Source organism: Pocillopora verrucosa, chromosome 13 (genome assembly GCF_036669915.1).
Source record: "Pocillopora verrucosa isolate sample1 chromosome 13, ASM3666991v2, whole genome shotgun sequence".
In the NCBI taxonomy this organism is placed as follows: Eukaryota; Metazoa; Cnidaria; class Anthozoa; order Scleractinia; family Pocilloporidae; genus Pocillopora; species Pocillopora verrucosa.
Window position 1 is genome coordinate 16,133,792 of NC_089324.1, and position 18,515 is coordinate 16,152,306.

General features: G+C 36.2%; 1 protein-coding gene across 3 annotated transcripts; it reads left to right on the forward strand.

Moving 5' to 3' along the window:
* Nucleotides 1-333: 333 nt before the first annotated feature.
* Nucleotides 334-16,241, forward strand: LOC131795279 (forkhead box protein N3). 3 transcript variants are annotated; one of them, XM_059112852.2, is made up of 8 exons: nucleotides 334-486; nucleotides 650-731; nucleotides 8,879-9,452; nucleotides 10,366-10,520; nucleotides 11,227-11,246; nucleotides 11,447-11,536; nucleotides 12,847-13,006; nucleotides 13,263-16,241. In XM_059112852.2, the coding sequence occupies exons 3-8, from the start codon at nucleotides 8,886-8,888 to the stop codon at nucleotides 13,699-13,701; spliced, it is 1,431 nt and encodes a 476-aa protein (XP_058968835.2). In that variant the 5' UTR covers nucleotides 334-486; nucleotides 650-731; nucleotides 8,879-8,885; the 3' UTR covers nucleotides 13,702-16,241. The 3 variants fall into 3 exon arrangements, with proteins under 3 accessions (XP_058968835.2, XP_058968842.2, XP_058968847.2); XM_059112859.2 differs by having other exon boundaries at nucleotides 663-731; XM_059112864.2 differs by having other exon boundaries at nucleotides 338-486; nucleotides 10,378-10,520.
* The last annotated feature ends 2,274 nt before the right edge of the window (nucleotides 16,242-18,515 follow it).

Sequence of the window (18,515 nt, forward strand, 5' to 3'; positions counted from 1 at the left end):
AGAGGTGGTACTTTCAACTTTGAATGATTTGTTTTGTTTTTCGGCTCAAACGGCGCGCAAGCTATTATCATTTCAAAAATCTTTCAAGAAATCAAGGACGGCTCAAAAAACATAACCGTCTGCTTTTGCTTTACAAGCACAGGAAGAGCACTCAGGGCATTTATTATACGTATTTTCATTATTGGGAATGAAAATAGAATATTAGCTCTCGACAAAACATTGGCCGGTATAAATTAGTGGTTTTCAAGAGGAGTATATCGGCTAAACTGAAACTTTGCATTTGGCGGTAAGGAGATTCAGACGCTTGTTACTATAGAAACTAGTCTTATGGCTTGACGTTACCTGGGTTACCAGCCCTCCTGTTCGAGGTCCCTTCTGTGGCTCTTCATCATTTCATTTCCTTTTACTACCAATGTGAGAGTCTTACTGCGATCGACTCCTGCCCAAGGGTACTTCTACCAAAGCTGCCTTGTCTCTGCGTCAAAGGTTGGGTTTTAATCGCTTTGTTGTTTTATGATTTTCAGAGTAGGCGTTCGAAATTTTCTCTCGCATTCGCGATGTCGTCATTCTTCGAACGAACGAATTGTTGGTTATTGCTCATGTGTTGAGCCATTTGTTAACAAATTGTACTTTCCCTGATTTGTTTCAGCGTCTTTCTGCAGCACCATCGTGGTCAAGAATTAGAAGAAATCTATGACGATGAACTGAAGAGCTTAACTAGCAAATTTAAGGTGAGTATTTCCATATTATTGTCATATGATCTTTTTAGTTTCGCACTATCTCAAAAGCCACGTTGCGTAGAGCGCCTGGGTAGTTCTTTCTCACAAACCCCGGCCTTATGAATTCCGATTCACATCATTTGCCTGCTCGTTACCTTTTTCACTAGAAGCATCTTTCATGTTGTCGATCAATTCAGTGAGAGACTTTCGCGAAAGTACCGGTACGATAGCCTTGAATGAAGAAGTTTTTATCTAGGCCCTTCATGTTTCGATGTCATAGTATGAAGCAGTGAAAAGTTATCAGTGCAGTGAATCAGGACTTTGCGAAAGTCAAACACCATACTCTGATATATTCCGATTAACTACAAAGTCATGTCAACATTCGAATTTTATTTGTAATAAATATGCTTTACGACACGTGTTTTTTTTCGAGCACATTGCTCGATCGTTGAAAGCAAATTACAATATGAAATATTTCTCTGACTCGAATAATGACTCTTTCGGTTTCGTTGCTGAAATACCCTCACATGTTTCGAGCCTTTAAACAGCAGAGATTCTGATTATAGGCTGCTCGTCTCGTGGTGTCTTTTCCAGAATTAGCCACGATGTCCTTTGGGACTTAAGTTTTATTCTTCTCGGAAATAGTAAATTGTGTGCATTCTATTAGAGGTGATTGTAATATATGAAATCATAAAAGGAGTCACTCGACCGGATTTATTCGCAAGTTAAGTTAGACCACAATTCTGCTGTTGATGTTGGCGAGTAAGTCTAGTTATCTGCAGTGGTTTCAGAAGGCTTACGCAAGTGCTTTTCAAGCATCGTTTCTTTGTTAGGCCTTTGTGTTTCGCATCGTAAAATTTCAATATATTATTAAATCGGCCGCATGGCACTGCGCTGTTTTGTTGATGGGTAGTTACAGGTACTCTTTCTCGATGTTTCATCGACTTACGAGACTTTGATTTGAGGTTTATATGGTCTCTTCTGTTGCGGAACGATTTCATACTAGGCGACTGTTGTCAATGTAATTTCTGGAGTTTTGCCCTGAGCGTTACCTTCTCCTTAGAAAATGAAAGTACGGATAAATAAATTATGAACCATGTTTTTCCTGTGTGAAGGAAGTTGACTAGCTTCCAAAGTGTTACTGTCTGAAATGTTGTGAAAAATTCCTCGAAAGAAATCCATGATTGCATTCTGTTCCACATCTGTGGCGGAAAAGCTGCCTAAACACCACAGTGAATGATGTTTTTGTAATTCAATCTCGCATGGTGTGTTTTTTAATTTCTCGATACATGTAGCTTGTGGATCTGGCCATTGTTTTGAATAGATTTTAAAAAGCACTAGAACAATATCGACCAATTAATTTCCCTCAAAAGCATGCAGTGGCACAACAGTTTTGTGTAATTGTTAAACGATGAACGTTGCCGTTTTTCAGTGAGCAGTACGTTCGTGCACAAGGAGGTTTGCACTCGGCTATTAAACCCAGCCGTGAGGAAATCCTTTTTGCCCCCCTTGCCAGCCATCTATTTTTTCAATTCATAATAATTTTCCTGCAACTTAAAAAAACAGAGATTAAGTGTCTTGGTAACGGAGGACGCACAAAGTTTGTTTTTGGAAAAAAACATCTTTACCACAAGAGACAACTTTTTGCTAAATTTTATGCGTGTTGGAATTTTATTTTATTTTTTAATCACTTAAATTATGGTAATTTTTTTGCGTCAGCATGTTACTTTCTTTCCATATGGTCAGAGATAAAAATTAATGGACACCATAATGCCGAAACGCGTTTTGCATTTACAAATAAAGTTCAGTATTTTCGTGCGACCTTAAAAATAAAATCTGTTGAAACATTGTGCAAACTTGGCTTTCGAAGTTGTTGACAGAGCAAACACAGGTTTTTGAAGTAAAGAATCTGCTGTGGCACATAAATGAAACATACTGCCTTGAAACATGAAATAAATCAAGCCAATTTATCATTGTGAAATGACCTGGCCAATCCAATCAGAGCTGCAAAATTAGCCTGAAGTGTACCTGGTTCTAATTATTTTTTGTTGATAAATGGTAGTTGTGAGATTAAATTATGTTTTGACCACATTGCTTCGTTTTCATTTGTTTACATTCACGAATGAAAAATAGCTTAGTAATTACTTTGCCTGCTGAAATGTTTGAATATGACAGAGTGACTTTCTGTATGAAGTAAAAATCTCTGAGATCATTTTCATTCTTAGAGCACACTTTACATGAACACTATTTTGAAACAAAAATAATGCGAATAATGGTTCTGATTTTTTTCGATTATTTTTCATTTCCAACATGCTGAACTCCAGCTTAAGTAGAAAATGCTTTCAATTAATAGTCAACAGCCTGTGTTTCATGCTAATTTGTACCATTTTATCACATGAAAACCTCAGGTGACATTGTAGTGTAGTTTTCACCACATTGTTGCCATAGTGATAAACCACTGTCCATAAACAGAAGGGGGATAGGTGCGAGGTAACAGTATTTTTTTTAATCCTTGCACACTAGTTGTGTGATGGGAAAAAGTAGGACTCTTTTAAGCATAGATTTCGATCTACCTCTCAGATGACGATAGCTTTTATCAGTGAATCACATGGGCCATGAATCAGATGAAAAAATCAAGGATATCTCCACTGTCATCATTTTATCTCCTGCTGATGTGGAATACACTGTGGGTTTCTCCAGATTAAATTTTCCAGACTTGTTTTTTACTATGGAAATTATCACATGCTTTGCGTGAGAACAGAATTGACAGAAATCATGGTAAATCAAGTTTTACTTAATAAATCAGTTGGAAATGGCTGAACGTCAGAACAAACTTAGGTAAACACCTTGTGTTACCTTCTCAAGACTCATGGGAATGATTTCATGGGATTAAATCAATTTCAGTCTGCTTGCACTAAAAGTTCTAAGGACAGAGCTTATTCTAGCCTCAGAAGCATGAGCCAACTAGGGGTCAGAATTCTCTCTTTGCAAAGACTTCTAATCCTTTGCAAGTTTCCAATGATAATTTGGCATTGTCAGTGGAGTGACGCATTGCTTGCCCCTTTAAATCCTAAGAGCGACTAGCATCTGATTTCTCCTTACAGTAATGCAGCTGAATCATTTTTTAAGATCATTAGAATAAAGGAAATGATTGGCACACTAATGAGCTCTGATTGTGAAACGAATTCTCCTTGTCAGTACCCTAGGAAATGTATAGAGAACAGTATGGAGAATATGCACACTGACGTTAAGTTAGGGTTTAACTACCTCGCTAGATAGTCTCCATATTCCTCAACCTATTCCTGACATGTCTTAACTTTCATTTAGACTCAGTCCGTTCTGGTTTGCACAAACATATTTAAGAAAGGGGTTCTGTTTTTTTTTCTAGATTTCCTTTCTTCTTACAACACCTGAAGCATCAAAATCTCTCTTAAACTCCCCCCCCCCCTTACAATGAATCCTATCTGACTCCTTCTCTTTCTGCACTGAACACAACTTTATCCCACGAACATTTATCCCTAACCCTTCTCCCCTCCCTTTGACACCTCAGCCAGTACCTCTGCAGACTGATATGCAATATTCTGTTTCTGTTGATCAATTCATAAGGTACATGAAAAAAATACCCAGTTCTGATTGGTCAAGATAAATGCAGTTTTCAGGCAATTCCATGCAGAAGGTGGTTAGTTCAGTGCAAAGAAATAAACCAGACTGAACAATTCCGTGAACTGTTTAGCCAGACTTTGAACCTTTTTGCTCCTTTAATGTGTGAAAATATTATTGTATATTATTGTTTTGACTGTACATGGTTGTTTTGACCAAATGCACAATGTCACTTGCAGGTTTGAATAAATTATCACACTAAATGCGCGCGCTTTGCTCCTGTATAATTATGATAATTAAGCCATCTATCTATTTTTCTCATCCAATTTAGAGTAAACAAGCACTTGTAAATTTTTTCAAAGACCACAAATTGCACACGCCTTACGGGCTCATGCAATTTTGTCAGTCTTTGAAAAAATGTACTTGTGCTTATTTATTCCAAATTGCATTCAAAATTATGTGATTATTCATACTAATAACATCTAAAGCAGAAACTGAATAAAAACAAGGACAGTCATGCATTGTATGTATTGGGTGAGTGTAGACATGGTGCTGCTCACTAAGGAGGGCAAATAATTTAAAAATGGATGTGACAATTTGAGTTGCTCCAGTATAAAGAATCTGAATTTGCGATAAGAAGTGTTATGTCGGAACCCCACAAAATTGTTGAAAAATTGGTTAGACCTTGGGCAATCAAAGGTCAGTTTGTGCAATAAAGTTGCCACTAATGTTTTAAAATGGAATAACATAAACATAAGCCTCAGGAATTATTAATGAGAAGTCTTTTATTTGTAAAGCTAAATTACATATTCTTGTTAATGAAAAAACCATTGTAGAAATTTTTTTGAAATCTGTTATTGAAAGAGTTAGAATTAGTACCGTAGTCATAGTGTTTTCAAAGAAGACTCTACAAAACTGTCAATCATCATGAGTTCACGTCTTAATTACCAAACATGGTAATAGTCATGTGAATTTACTTTAAAAATAACCTTGCCAAGGTGGGCAAAAAAAGTGGGAGTGATATTTGAATTTATGTATCACAGCAAAACAAATATCACAAAATTGAGCTAGGAAAAATTGCTTCTGACAGGGAATCTATGTTGTGATTAGATGCAGCTTTTGCCCTGACAGAACCTTCTGATGGTTCTAAAATGATTGCCTGTTTCTATTTCAAGGTATATGATATCTTGTGATAGAAGGCTTTCATCACGTGACAAGCACTTGTGACACTCAGAGCTACACTGAACTGTATCTAAGGGCTGCATGACAGTCCTTTACAGAATTTCACTCCTAACATTGCACAGTGATGCATATGGATTCTTGTAAAATAATTTCACTTAGAAATCCTCATTTAAGTCACACTTTGTAACGTGAAAGTGCTTTTTTTTTTTTAAACAAGCATTTACACAGTAACAAAGGTTTGTTTTCTGAGCTCATGTAGTGAGAGACTCCAAACACTTGGCTGACAATAACTCTTCACATGACTCTGATGATGACTTCTACTAATGTTATCAAAATGTCAGACACTGCTTATGACAATAGTTCTTCTCAGGGCTATTCTCACCTGGAAGATCATAATATTCTGTGATCACATGGATCAAATGTTGCTTCTTGGTTTGAACCATTTACGGAGTTGGGGATTATAAAAACATCAGAGATGCTATGAAAAAATGTTTATTTTTTTGGAACTTTTGGCTTCCATTGTGTAAGACATAAGAAGAAATTATTTGTTGAAACAAACCAAAAGATCTAACCATTTGATCTACTTGGGCTGCTTCCACAAATTAATTTGCTTGGATTAAATTCTCAACAGAAGTTGCCAAAAGGATTTAGAGATTAACTGGAGTGGTCTGTTTTGTCTAAATCTGGTATGCATCAGTCGTATCTCTGTTTAGTCAAATTAAAAGAAAAATTTGTCAAGATTCTTCTAGAAGAATTCCAATGAGTTCAAAACAAGAACATGGAAATTTTTGTGAAATATTCTTTTATGAAATAGATGGTATGATAATGAAAATAGTTGTTTAATGATAAACAAAATGCTTGAATGCACAGTCAACGCCCAGATAAAGAAGCTTATTACATAGAGAGAGAGAGAGAGAGAGAGCGTTTCAGAGTAGATCCAAAGAGGCATCAGTAAGCAAACAAACATTTTAAGCAGCAGAGTCATCTGCTTATGGCACTAGAGGTGAATTGGAAGACTTGACAAATTGTTGAGAAATGTTTGTTTAGCTAAATATCAAATTTTCTTTGGAATCTAGCCATGATGAATTATTTGACCTTCACTAACAGCAGTTCTAGAACATGCTATGCCATTTGAAAATTAATTAATGCAAAAAGGACTAATATTGCAGACATGCAAATGCATTTTCCTCATAACATTGAATTTTGTATTACTAAATGTGTTGCATTTTTTGATGTGAATTTAATTTAATTTTTTAAGCTGCGTCTGTTTGGAAATTGCATGATATTTTGGATGTGAAATTCTATCTTATCTTATTAGCAAGACCAAATCAGCTAAGAATTGGCTTTTGAAGCCCATATCAATTTCAATACTGTCTTACGAGCTAAATTGTGTTTGCAGATGTCTGTCAGTTGTCTGTTCTTTTTACACAAGAAGTCAAGTTGTTATCAGTCATGGCCAATTTTTAGTATATTTCCTTTATTAAACTTCTTACCTTTGCTTTAATTCAGACTTTATATACAAGCAAACACATTTCCTGGACACTATGATTGTCAAGGGAGGCTGTTTTTTAGATTACAGCACTTAACTGAATTATTCAAATGTATGCAACAATAGGCTATGATATATCATGCAATGAGCAAAAGACCTACAATGTGTCACCTATGAGATAAAACTGAGAAAAAAGAACAGTTTCATTTTGATGATAACAGCACTCTGTTGTTGATCCCTTTCAATCCCAGAAGATGAATTTTAAAACCAGTTTGTGTACAAGGAACATGATACACAGACCACCTATAATCCATCATAGGTTGGCAGAATCTCCATCTTTTCCTGGAGATTTATTCATTAAACTGTGCGATGAATACAACAAGACCACACACACAGTTTTCTGAAAAAGCTATTTTTTGACCTTCTGGTTCACCTTTTCTATTTTTTTTACCAGCTAGGATTGGTCAAAATAAGGTTTTAATAACTCCTCAAAGTGTGGTCTCCTACTGAGTTATTTTCACATTCATCAGAACATAAATTTAATATCTAGATACACAATTGTTGTTGTTTTTTTTTTCTGTTTTATAATTTTTTTTGTGAGAAAAATGTTGCTAGACAAGGTTCTTCAAATGTTTTTTTTTCAATTAATTCTTCCTTTAATTTCTCTGGCCTATTTTCTGGGAAAAATATTTTATGATCTAGTTGTAGGTATCATGAACAGTTTTTGATTAGCTTTTTGACAATTAAAATGCAAATTCTAGCCTGTTCATTTTCAGAATTTGCCAGATGTTTCTTTCCTCAAATTTGCAATTCAAACCTCATCTTTATTTGCATCATAGTAATTGCTTTTAGTTTTGCTATCAGAGAGAACTTTGGGGCTAAATTCCCTTCAACATGCCCTCAAGATCAATCAGGGAAATAAAATATTGTTGTTTTTAAAAAAGAACAGTTTTGCATCAGCTGTGGCTGATAACTTTTTTTGCCCTCTATTCATAAAGTAGGAAGTTATTTTGTGGTTGCCAAGTGACAGTAAGGTTTGTTTGCATTGCACTTACTAAATCCTGTCTGTTTCTCCAACTCCCTTTGTCTCAAATTACTCTAACTGGATGAATTTACATGTTTTGAACAAGTAGATGAATAAATATCAGATAATTTCTATCATAAAATGAGAGCTGCTGCTGTTTTTTGACGCAAACTACCCTCATCTTGTTTTAGTGGTTAGTTGTTTGAATTTGTAAAGATAATTGAAAAACGTAGTAGATTCTGCTTTATCTACAAAACACTTTCTCACAAACAGAAGAGGTCTTGTTATTTGTTCACAATGATGTTTTGCTTAATTTGTCTTTAACAGGTTTGTTTTAAGAATCAGTTGGCTGCCTTATTGTGAATTTTCAGAAGTGAAGCATATTCTAGGCCAATCTTATGCAGTAATATTGATACAGCAATGTCAAGAAACATTGAAATTATAACAATTTTCTAATAAGAGGTAGAGAGTGCAAATTAGTTATTAATAAATTGTGCCCACAGTATAATTTAGGAAGAGAATCATACAGTACCTAACAGTAAACAGTGTTCTATTTTTTTAGACAGTAACTTATAATTTACTGCTTCTAGTATCTAAAATTTCATGGAATTTTTGGAAATTCATCAGGTACAAGGTCACTTGTGCTACTGGTTAGAAAATATCTCTGGTGGAAGGAAAAACTGCAAAAAAAATACAGAACAATTCAGTAGCATTTCTGTGAGAAGAAATTCGATGGTGGTTACTCGTAGAGTTTGAAGGGTTAATTCTCATAATGCCTGGCTCATAGAAAAAGTTAACAATAATTTTGGTTTAACTTGCTTCTAATTATTCTATCTTTTTCCTTGGGATGGTTGCTGTTTACAGATTTAAAATGCCACCAATACGTAAATCAGAGCTGGATAAGCACGAGAGTCAATCGCGTCCATATCTGAGTAAATCTGCAGGAGGATCAAGCTTCAGAACATCATTTGATGAAAGTAGCAGAATCAACTTGAGTAGCAGTTGTTTTAGTGCAATCAGAACAGAAAAGGGAGACCCTGATGATGACTTAACAAGCCTTAACTGGCTGCAAAACAATGACATTTTGAAAGGCTTTGAAGTCTCAGCGACCGTGCCGCCTATGTCCCCACCCAGGGACAGTAATGGTGACATTCTTGAAACCCCTCCCAGAGGGGGTCAGGCAAAAGGACCTCTCTCTCCAGACACTTTGGCCAATAAACGGAAGAGTCCGTCAAAGCCTCCATATTCATTTTCTTCACTTATTTTCATGGCCATCGAGGAAGCACCTTCAAAAAAGTTGCCTGTAAAGGATATTTATAACTGGATTATGGATCATTTTCCATACTTTCGGGACGCCAGACTTGGTTGGAAAAACTCAGTGCGGCACAACCTTTCACTAAACAAGTGTTTTAAGAAGGTTGATAAGGATAAAGGCCAAGTGAGTTTAAAACAGATATTTCAATTATTTCAATCTGTGACATTACTAGTTGACAACCGGTGTGGGCAGAACCAATCAAGGGCAGATTTTTAGCAGGGGAGGGGGGGGGGAGTCATAGAAGATGGAATCTTACTAATATTTGATTTGAATCATTACAAAATTTCATTTAATCCTGAACAAGATCAGGTCACCATTGGGTGTGACATTCGTCTCCTTACAATGTGATACCATTTTTAACCCTTTATACTGATAAAATATCAACCAGATAAGTGATGAGAATAGAGAAAAATATCAATTTGGGGATAATTAGTTGATCCAATACTAAATTCTCTGGACTAACATTATAAGGATTGTATGGTTGACAGTGAGGAGAGTAACAAATTTGATCTGGGAGTTAAAGGATTAATTAGATCCAAATTTTCTATCTGATGTAACAGTTATCAAATTCTTACAAGTTGCTCTAACCCCTTGAGGGATTATCAATTGATCCAATGCCAAAATTCTCCACACTAACATTATAAGAATTTTAAGGTAGACACTGAGGAGAATTACTAATGAGATCTTGGGAGTGGAAGGGTTAAAGAATATCAGTAATGACCCCCACTGTGAAGTCATGTCATGAAGTCATGTCAGACTGTCGAAACAGTCCAGGCTGTAGTTTCATCCCACTTAAATTCATGCATTATATTTTAACATATTTCAATATGAATATGTTAGAATTTTTTAATATTATCATAAAAATCAGTTTCCGATTTATTTTCTAGGATTCATTTGTAATTTTCAAGTATTGTAAAGTTTTTTTTAAATAATTGCATAATTCAGCCTTTGGCTGCAGTGCAGTTTTAATAAACTATCTATCTATCTATCTTATCTATCTATCTAAGCTTCAGGCTGTTCTGACTGACTAGAGTAGTTTTATCCACAGAATGTTGGCAAAGGTTCACTGTGGACTGTTGATCCTGAGTATCGGCCAAACCTTCTTCAAGCTTTGAGGAAAACACCTGCTTTTCACCCGTATCATCATCTTCTCACCACGCCTCCACCTTCACCGCAGAATGGGTCAGGAAGGTAAAATTGTTGGTTGATTTGTTAGGCATTTAAGGCAAGCTGTTTACATACTGACTGAGTGGGAGTGCTGGATGGGTAATACTTAGTTTGAGGTCATATCTAGAGTCCAATATTTTCCAGTCCAACCCAACCTAACTATAAGCATTCGTCATGTGATCACAGCTCTCTCTTTTTTCTTCCCTTCTATTTTTAGCTTGCAACTAGGTTTGGGCATAGTGCTTTTTCAGGCCTAGTTCTCACCATCCCATTTGGCCCTTGTACAGAGAGTTTTTTTCTTATTTTCTCAGCTGGGCTGCTCAGGTCATATGATAATTGACTTGTATGTGAGGATGGTTACTATTGAAGGGAACAAATCACCCTTGAGTAGGAATTTGAACCAGCATGAAAAAACTCAACCCAAATTTGATGTGGGTTCCAGCATTCAAACCAATTGTATGTTGTGGGTGCAGCACTCTTTATCCACTTCCCAGTTTGTGCTCCCATTAATTTTAAACAACCACGAATGTGTGATATTATAAGATGTCAATGATAGGGTGTTGTAATATCAGGTCCTTTGTCTTTCTTACATGTAATTAAAACTTTTCCTCAAGTTCCTGTAGTTAAGACTTGAATGTAGCTTTGTTTGTCTTGATGTAAATTGCTATTCAAAGAATTGTTTGTTCTAAATCTTTTTTTTTTGTTTGTTTGATTTTTTCCTTTACAACAGTTCACTTGGAAAAAATAGTGGTAAGTAAGCAACTTCTACATTTCTTTTTAGTTTAAAACCTAAAAAATAAACAGAAAAAGGCCAGCTGGAATGGTTATCTGCCCAATGCCAAAAAACAAAACGAGAGGTGATGTTACTACATATCTCCAAAGAAGTTGTAAGAGTCACCCTAACATTTACTGTAATCAAAGCCTTAGAAACAATGATTTTACGCTTGCAGGTAAAATTGAAGTTGACCCAGATGCTGAAGCAGAAGCAGTGGCAACAATTTGCATGATAAGCACACCTCCTGAAATACGTGTCGCAGAGAGTAAGTACATCTTCTCCTTATCAGTGTCATAGGAAATGTATAGAGAACAGTATGGCGAATGTAGATATTGATGTTAGGGTGTAAGGGGTTGAAAATTATGAAATAGTGAAATGTTAGTGTATGGGTAAGTCCCAGAGGCTAAGTAACCCATGTCTGCAGGAGCCTATCTGCAGCTTTTCAGCATAAAATGACTGGGATGAGATGCTCATTTGTTACAGGGAATCAAACAACATTTGGTCAGGGTTTCTCGGCAGTTCACTGGTACCCATTTGTAAGAATAAAACACAAACAACTTGATCTGGAGTCCTGGGACAGGTTGTTTGAAAAGGGATCAGCATTAATCTAGGATTAAAATTTATCTTAAGCTTTAATTCCTTATGTAGAAAAGCAGGTTTAAGAGCTAAGGCTTTGTTAGGCCTTATCTCATTAAGACTCAAAACTAACAGGAAAAAAATGACAAAAGAAAAATCCCTTTGCAGAGCCAAAAACAAACTTAAAAATGTACACTAATCCCAGGTTAGATTAACCATGTTTTGTAAAAACTGGCCCTGGGGTTAAACTGCATTTCTTCTTCCACAGTATGTTGGGTGTTCAGAAAAAGATTAGGGTGAGGTTTAGTGCTCCTTCCAAAATACTGAAAAGTATGCCCTGAGTTACCTCCTGAAACCATTAACAGTTTGACTTGTGAATATGAGAAGCATAACAACATGTAATGTGAGGATTCCATTTGCAAATTATTTGGCATCCTTAGGAGTCTGGGGGAGGGCAGGCATCTTGATTAAGATGACAAATCCATTATTATGTTTAGGGGAAGGAAAAAGACTTTTGTGGGGATGATGGCTCAATTCTTTTTCTTGGAATCACAGGATCATTTGAGTTATGAGTTATCAATCAGTTACTTTCTTTCGTAATCATGTGTGGCACAGGATATCCATAAATTCACTATAATGTCACTTTGATTCCATTTTGCCGATTTTTTTTTCTTTTTTTGTTGACCATGTAGTCATTAGTTAGTTAGGAAAGGAACAATGAAAAAACAAAAAATGCCACACCTGATGACTATGTGTTAACCCTTTACACCCTAACATCAACATGCATATTCTCCATACTGTTCTCTTTACATTTCCTAAGGTGCTGACAAGGAGAATTTGTTTATCAATCAAGAGAATATTAAGTTGGTGTCATTTCCTTTGTTCTCGTGACCTTACTGTGTGATGCAGAGGTTATACTGTTGGGAGAAAATAGATGCTAGTGACTCTCAGGTGTAAAAGGGCTAAGGTATTTACAAAGTGTGTTTCCTTATTTCCCAGTGGTACGATGCCAATCATGTCCCCCTTCAGAGACGGACAGAGAGGAGTTGCTTGTTAAACAAGCCAAGGAATTCCTCTTCAGACACAGAGGTTCATTTTCTGGGTCAGTTTCTATGGCAAAGGATAGGACCTCATCCTTGCTCATAGATACCCACAGAAGGTGAGGATGTCAGGTTTTTAAAAATCCATATGTACAGAATTTCTGCAAGTGAACAGTATTCCATGTATAAGCCACTGATATTGTGTATTTTGTTGTGAAACACAGGGAGAATTTGTAGTTTCATCAAAAGTCACATACAGCTCAGTATCTTGTGCACTCTTCTGACTGTTCAGCTGCATACTTTTGTTTACTTATGAAAAGGTATCATTCTTTTAACAAAACTTTTAAGAAGTTGATGTATTTTTTTCTTTTAAAGAAATAGTGTCAAAGCTGGTCTGTCTGCATCTCTCAGTAAGATTGATTCTGTGAAGCTGAGGAACGACATTTCACCGGATTCATCCCTGGATGGTGAGTTTGAATTTGATCACCATGATGATTCAGATGATGATGATGACAGCGAAATTGAGGAGACCATGGAGAAGGTTGTCAAGGATGAATTGAATGACAGGCTGAGTGACAGCGGTTACGGCCAAGGACTGGAAGATGAGATAGAAGGCAAGAGGGCGGCTAGCAAGGATAGGCCTGCATCACGGAATAAACGGGGCCGCAGAGACAGCACTATGGAAAAACTGAATGATATTGCTGGTGCAGATGCACTGCTGGAACTGGCCAACTCGGCTTTTGTGCCATCACCTCGTGTCACGTCAGCCACACCCAGTCCTGTTCCAGAAGGTTCCCCTACAGCTGTCAGCTAGTACTTGTACAGTGAGAGAATATTACAATCAATTTACTGGTCAAATTACTGGCATTTTGGTTTTCTGCTTTGATGAACTCTATCAGAGATATAACGGTGTACACTTCAGCTGTACATTCGCCATAGACTGTATGTTGCGGAACAACTCTGGACTGGTGAGATAAAACCGATTTCTCGTCAGTGCCACGAGTCAGTTGATCACAAATCAGAGAGTTGTTATGAATTTTTATTTGCCTGAGTAGCAAATGGGGCAGCATGGTTAATATACCAGAAATAATGCAAATGGAAGGGTTTGCTTGATTTGCTAGCAGTGCAGTACTTGGCCAAAACTTAACAACTCATTAATGTGAAAGTTGTTCCTTCCAAAAGGTCTCTAAATCAAATTTTATAATTGCTTGGTAGTTTTCCATTGAATGGTTACAGGCAAGGGTTTCATTGAGAGAACTTAAAGGTTAAAAACATCTTTTGCAGCATGTTGAATAGTGCAAAGGTAACTTTAATATTCAAAAAGGTCAATCTAGATTGTAACACATTAGTGGATGGAAGAAGTTTTGTGGACACGGAGTCTTTCAGGATTTGTAGGATGGAAACATTGATTTGGGGCTGAGTAAAAAAATTTTCATCACAATGAAAACTTGGATACAAAATTTGTCAAGGGTTTATTGATTTTTTTTTTATATTTTATCTAAAAATAACATGCTCATGGCAATGATATTTGAAATTAGAGGCTGTTGCAGCTGTAAGTTTACATGGAAAAAATTTGATATGTCCATAAAAAATGTTATGTTGAATTTAATGGTTATGGGAGTAGTTTTTAACCCTTTAACTCTTAGATCAAATTTGTAATTCTCCTTACTGTCAACCATGCAATTCTTACAATGCTAGTTCAGAGAATTTAGTATTTGATCAACTAATTATCCCCAAATTGATATTTTTCTTTATTCCCATCTCTTATCTGGTTGATATTGTATTGATATTGTAAGGAGAAATTCTGTCTTGGTCACTCATGGGAGTTAAAGGGTTAAGGGAGATTTTGCAACAGTCATACTTTTTATTGTAAGTTTTTGTTACGTATTCTTGATTAGATTGAGGTGAACGACAAAACATATTCCAGCTGGGAGAAAACTGAAAAAAAAAGAAAAATATGTAGCAAGGGTTAATTTTATAAACAAAGTATATAAAGCGGTTTTGGAAATAACAAAGTCAATACTTTTTTTTTTAGAATTTAAATTACCAATTTTGTAATTTTCGACTATCAGGAAAACGATGGGTCATATCCCTAATAGAGAATTACTTCGGTCATGTAAATATTTCAGGGTGCCCTGTGGACATATTTAATGATGGATAAAATTAAGTGATTCGTTATGGAACAATCTTTTAGATTATTATTATTTCCTACTTTCTGTGCTAATTTAAAGATAGGGAATGTCTGAAATGATATTCAAGCAAAGATGGTAAGGTGAGCTTGTCATGAATTCAAACAATTTTTTTATTATGCTTTTACGAGAAGTACTAAAGACAGTTGTATTCATTGAATGTTATGCCATCTCAGCCGGGTCAAAGTTCAGAGGAGAAGAATCTTAGCATCTTTTGTTGACTAAGGTCATGTGTCCCTTTAAAGAAGGGGTCCGTAGAATGTTACAATTATGGTGCATGTCCTTTGGCTTGGACCAATCATTTCTATGTTTCAAGTCTGTCCTCTGCGTGGCTGGAAACACGACTAATGAAACTTTGGTGAATTTCTCTCTTTCCAGATATTTTAGGCCGAAGTTAGATTGCATTTCCTTTGAATGACAATCATAGCAAGAGGTCATTTCTCTGAATACAACTGTTTTAAAATTTCAACGAATACTTTTTTCGTTTTAAGCGCACAGATGTAAAGTAAAGTTATTTCAAAAAATGTACCCGATGTCAGACAACTTCGGAAAATCTAGTTGCAGATTCGATCCATTCGTCTTGCAGCCCAATTCGCAATCACATCATGATCTTTCGAAGACTCCTCGGTATCTTTCGCCAATTTTTGGAAATTTCCGATCCGTAAATTTCATTAGTTACAATTTGTACCGTCGTAGGACGATTTAGTTCCTGACCGGTGGCCTTTTCGGTGCGTCGTGTCATCCCAAGATGCAGTGCGTTATCCCAAGATGCAGTGCGTCATCTCAAGAAGCAGTTAATAATTTTCTCTTTTTGTTAGTAAACCTTCGACCGCTCATATTCGTAGTTCTTAGTTGAAGAATTATTTTTGGAGCTCTATTTTGGTAATTACGTCAAAAAAAAATATCTTTAGAATCATTAGATGTCGTTTTCGCATACGTATCGGTGAGTTTCGAGAACCACATGTAGGAATCAACAATCATTCGTATTTTATATAAGAACAAAGTTTATTACCAGGAAGGAGGAATTTAAACCAAAGAGGTATTCAAATGGACGTAAATTGGTAGAGTGGGTGATCCTTTAGTCAATAGGCATCAAGAGAAAAAAAATCATTACCAAGTTGTAGTTACTGTTGATTAGATTAATGTAAATAAAGTTAAAATTGCAGATCTGTCATTTGTGTTTGTCTTTTACACCCGAACATCAGTATGCATATTCTCCATACTGTTCCATATACATTTCCTGACGTGCTGACAAGGAGAATTTGTTTAACAGTCAAGAGCTTATTCTTGTGGTGATCATTTTCTTTATTCTCCTGACCTTTAAGTGTGATTCAAGGGTGATATTTTGTTAAGAGAAATCAGGTCACAATCACTCTTAGAGCTCAGATGGTTAGACAACAAGATTGGAGAAGGATGGGTCAGGGGATTTGTTACCGTTGCCGGATCGGATCAATATCAGTATCCGGGCAACTGCCCACCTACCCCTCCCCTAACCCAACATTAACCCTGACTTGTTGTCAATTGACTGTTGTTGAGTTAGGGGAGGGGTAGGTGGGCAGTTGCCCAGATACTGATATTGATCCACTGGATCAATGTCAGTGTATCCCAACTTGTTATCAATGATTGTTGTTGGGTTAGGGGAGGGGTAGGTGGGTAGTTGCCCAGATACTGATGTTGATCCCCTTTTTTTCTCCGGAATTGACTTCTAAGATATTTCCCCTTACACTTCCAGCAATTCGTCATGCATAAAGGAGACCAGAAGAATGAAAAATATAAACAAAGGAATTTTTTTTCGATTTAACACAAGTTCTCAGAGGTTCAATTATTGGAAAAGGATGGCAGACTCAAAGGCGAGTAGAAATCTTGATCGTGTAGGAGAGATAGAATTTGCAACTTTTGTTAGGGAGTGATCTGCCACAATATTGACCCATTTTTAGCCGGAAAAAAGTACTTCTTTTATTTCTCCAGAATATAATTCTACCCTTAAACATAAAACAAAGGAAAAAACAGGACAAACGGATGCCTTTTCTATGCTAGAGTGTTTTCTCTTGGATATTTTATAGAATGTGTAAAATGAAAAGATATACTAAATAGTTCATTCAGTTGTCCTCATCTTTTTAGATCTCAACTTGTGAAATCACCCCCTCCCCCCCTCGTTGAAGTCGTTTCCCAACGCCCCCTCTCTTCCCTCTCACATAGCTCATACCACCTTCTACCTGAAAGCCACTCCGCTGAAGAAAAAATATCGTATTTATTCGATTAAACGCCGCGGCGTTTATTAAATTTTTCGTGATTGGAGTGTGGCGTTTATTCGAGTGCGGCATTTATACGAGGGCGACGTTTATTTAAAATCCAAAAAAGTGGTATGGTAATTGACCATTTTAATTGTTAAAAAACAAACATGTTGTAGTGATTGTCTAAACAGTTATTTTTTAAATTTTTCTCAATTTTACAATTTGCATGTTAATGCTACTGCAATACATAAAGTAAATAAAGTTCGTATGTCGGATATGCTTTCTCGACATCAGAACTGGTACATTTTAAAGGATTTGTGTCTGGTTCACTCAAAATTTCCAACTGCGATCGAAGTAATGATCGCTGTGTGTGTTTTGAGTCTATTAATCACTAAACGTTGCATGATGATGCGGCGTTTATTAATATTTCTGCTCTAAAGTACGGCACTTATTCAAGGGCGGCGTATAATTGAATAAATACGCTATTACACTGGCGCGCGGGATTAAAAGACGCATTCGCTTCGATCTTTTACCGCGTTCCCCGCGCTTTGTATCCGACAGCAGTTGATTGACATGTTTCACTGATTAGGCTTTTCTTGTAATTAACAAGACGCAAAACGAAAATAAAAAGGAAAAGATGAGAAAACTTCAAAGAAGAATATGTATTTAACAGCAGAGAGGAGAAAAGACAGTTATTTTTTATATTACATCTTCCCTTGGCTGGAAAAGCGCTGCGATTGGTTAACTTCGCCGCTCTAATTGAAAAGCAATCGAATCCTTCAAAGGAAGAATCTCAGACTGCATAATTACTAACAATTCAGTAAATGACAAGCAACTAAGATTTTTAAAGCGAATTTTATCAAAGGGCATCAGGTGTTTTCTATAAACGTTTGCTAATCTCTCAACAATTTTTTTTTCAAGATGGCAACTTCTTTTTCTCTTTGAAAAATGTAACTTCTATTATTTTCCATAGCTGCTTTTTTTTTAATTTAACGAGAGAACAGAACTCATGATCAGTACAAAACACACACACGAAACGTAAAATGTACATATTTCTGATTAAATCTGCTCTATTTCGACGTTTCTATTTACGTAAAATTATTTTGTTTATTTCTGAGAAATTTCCAAAAAATATAAACGCAGACACCACACAATGATTTCGAAGGCATCGACACGCTATTCAGAATGGTCTGTAAAAGTTACGG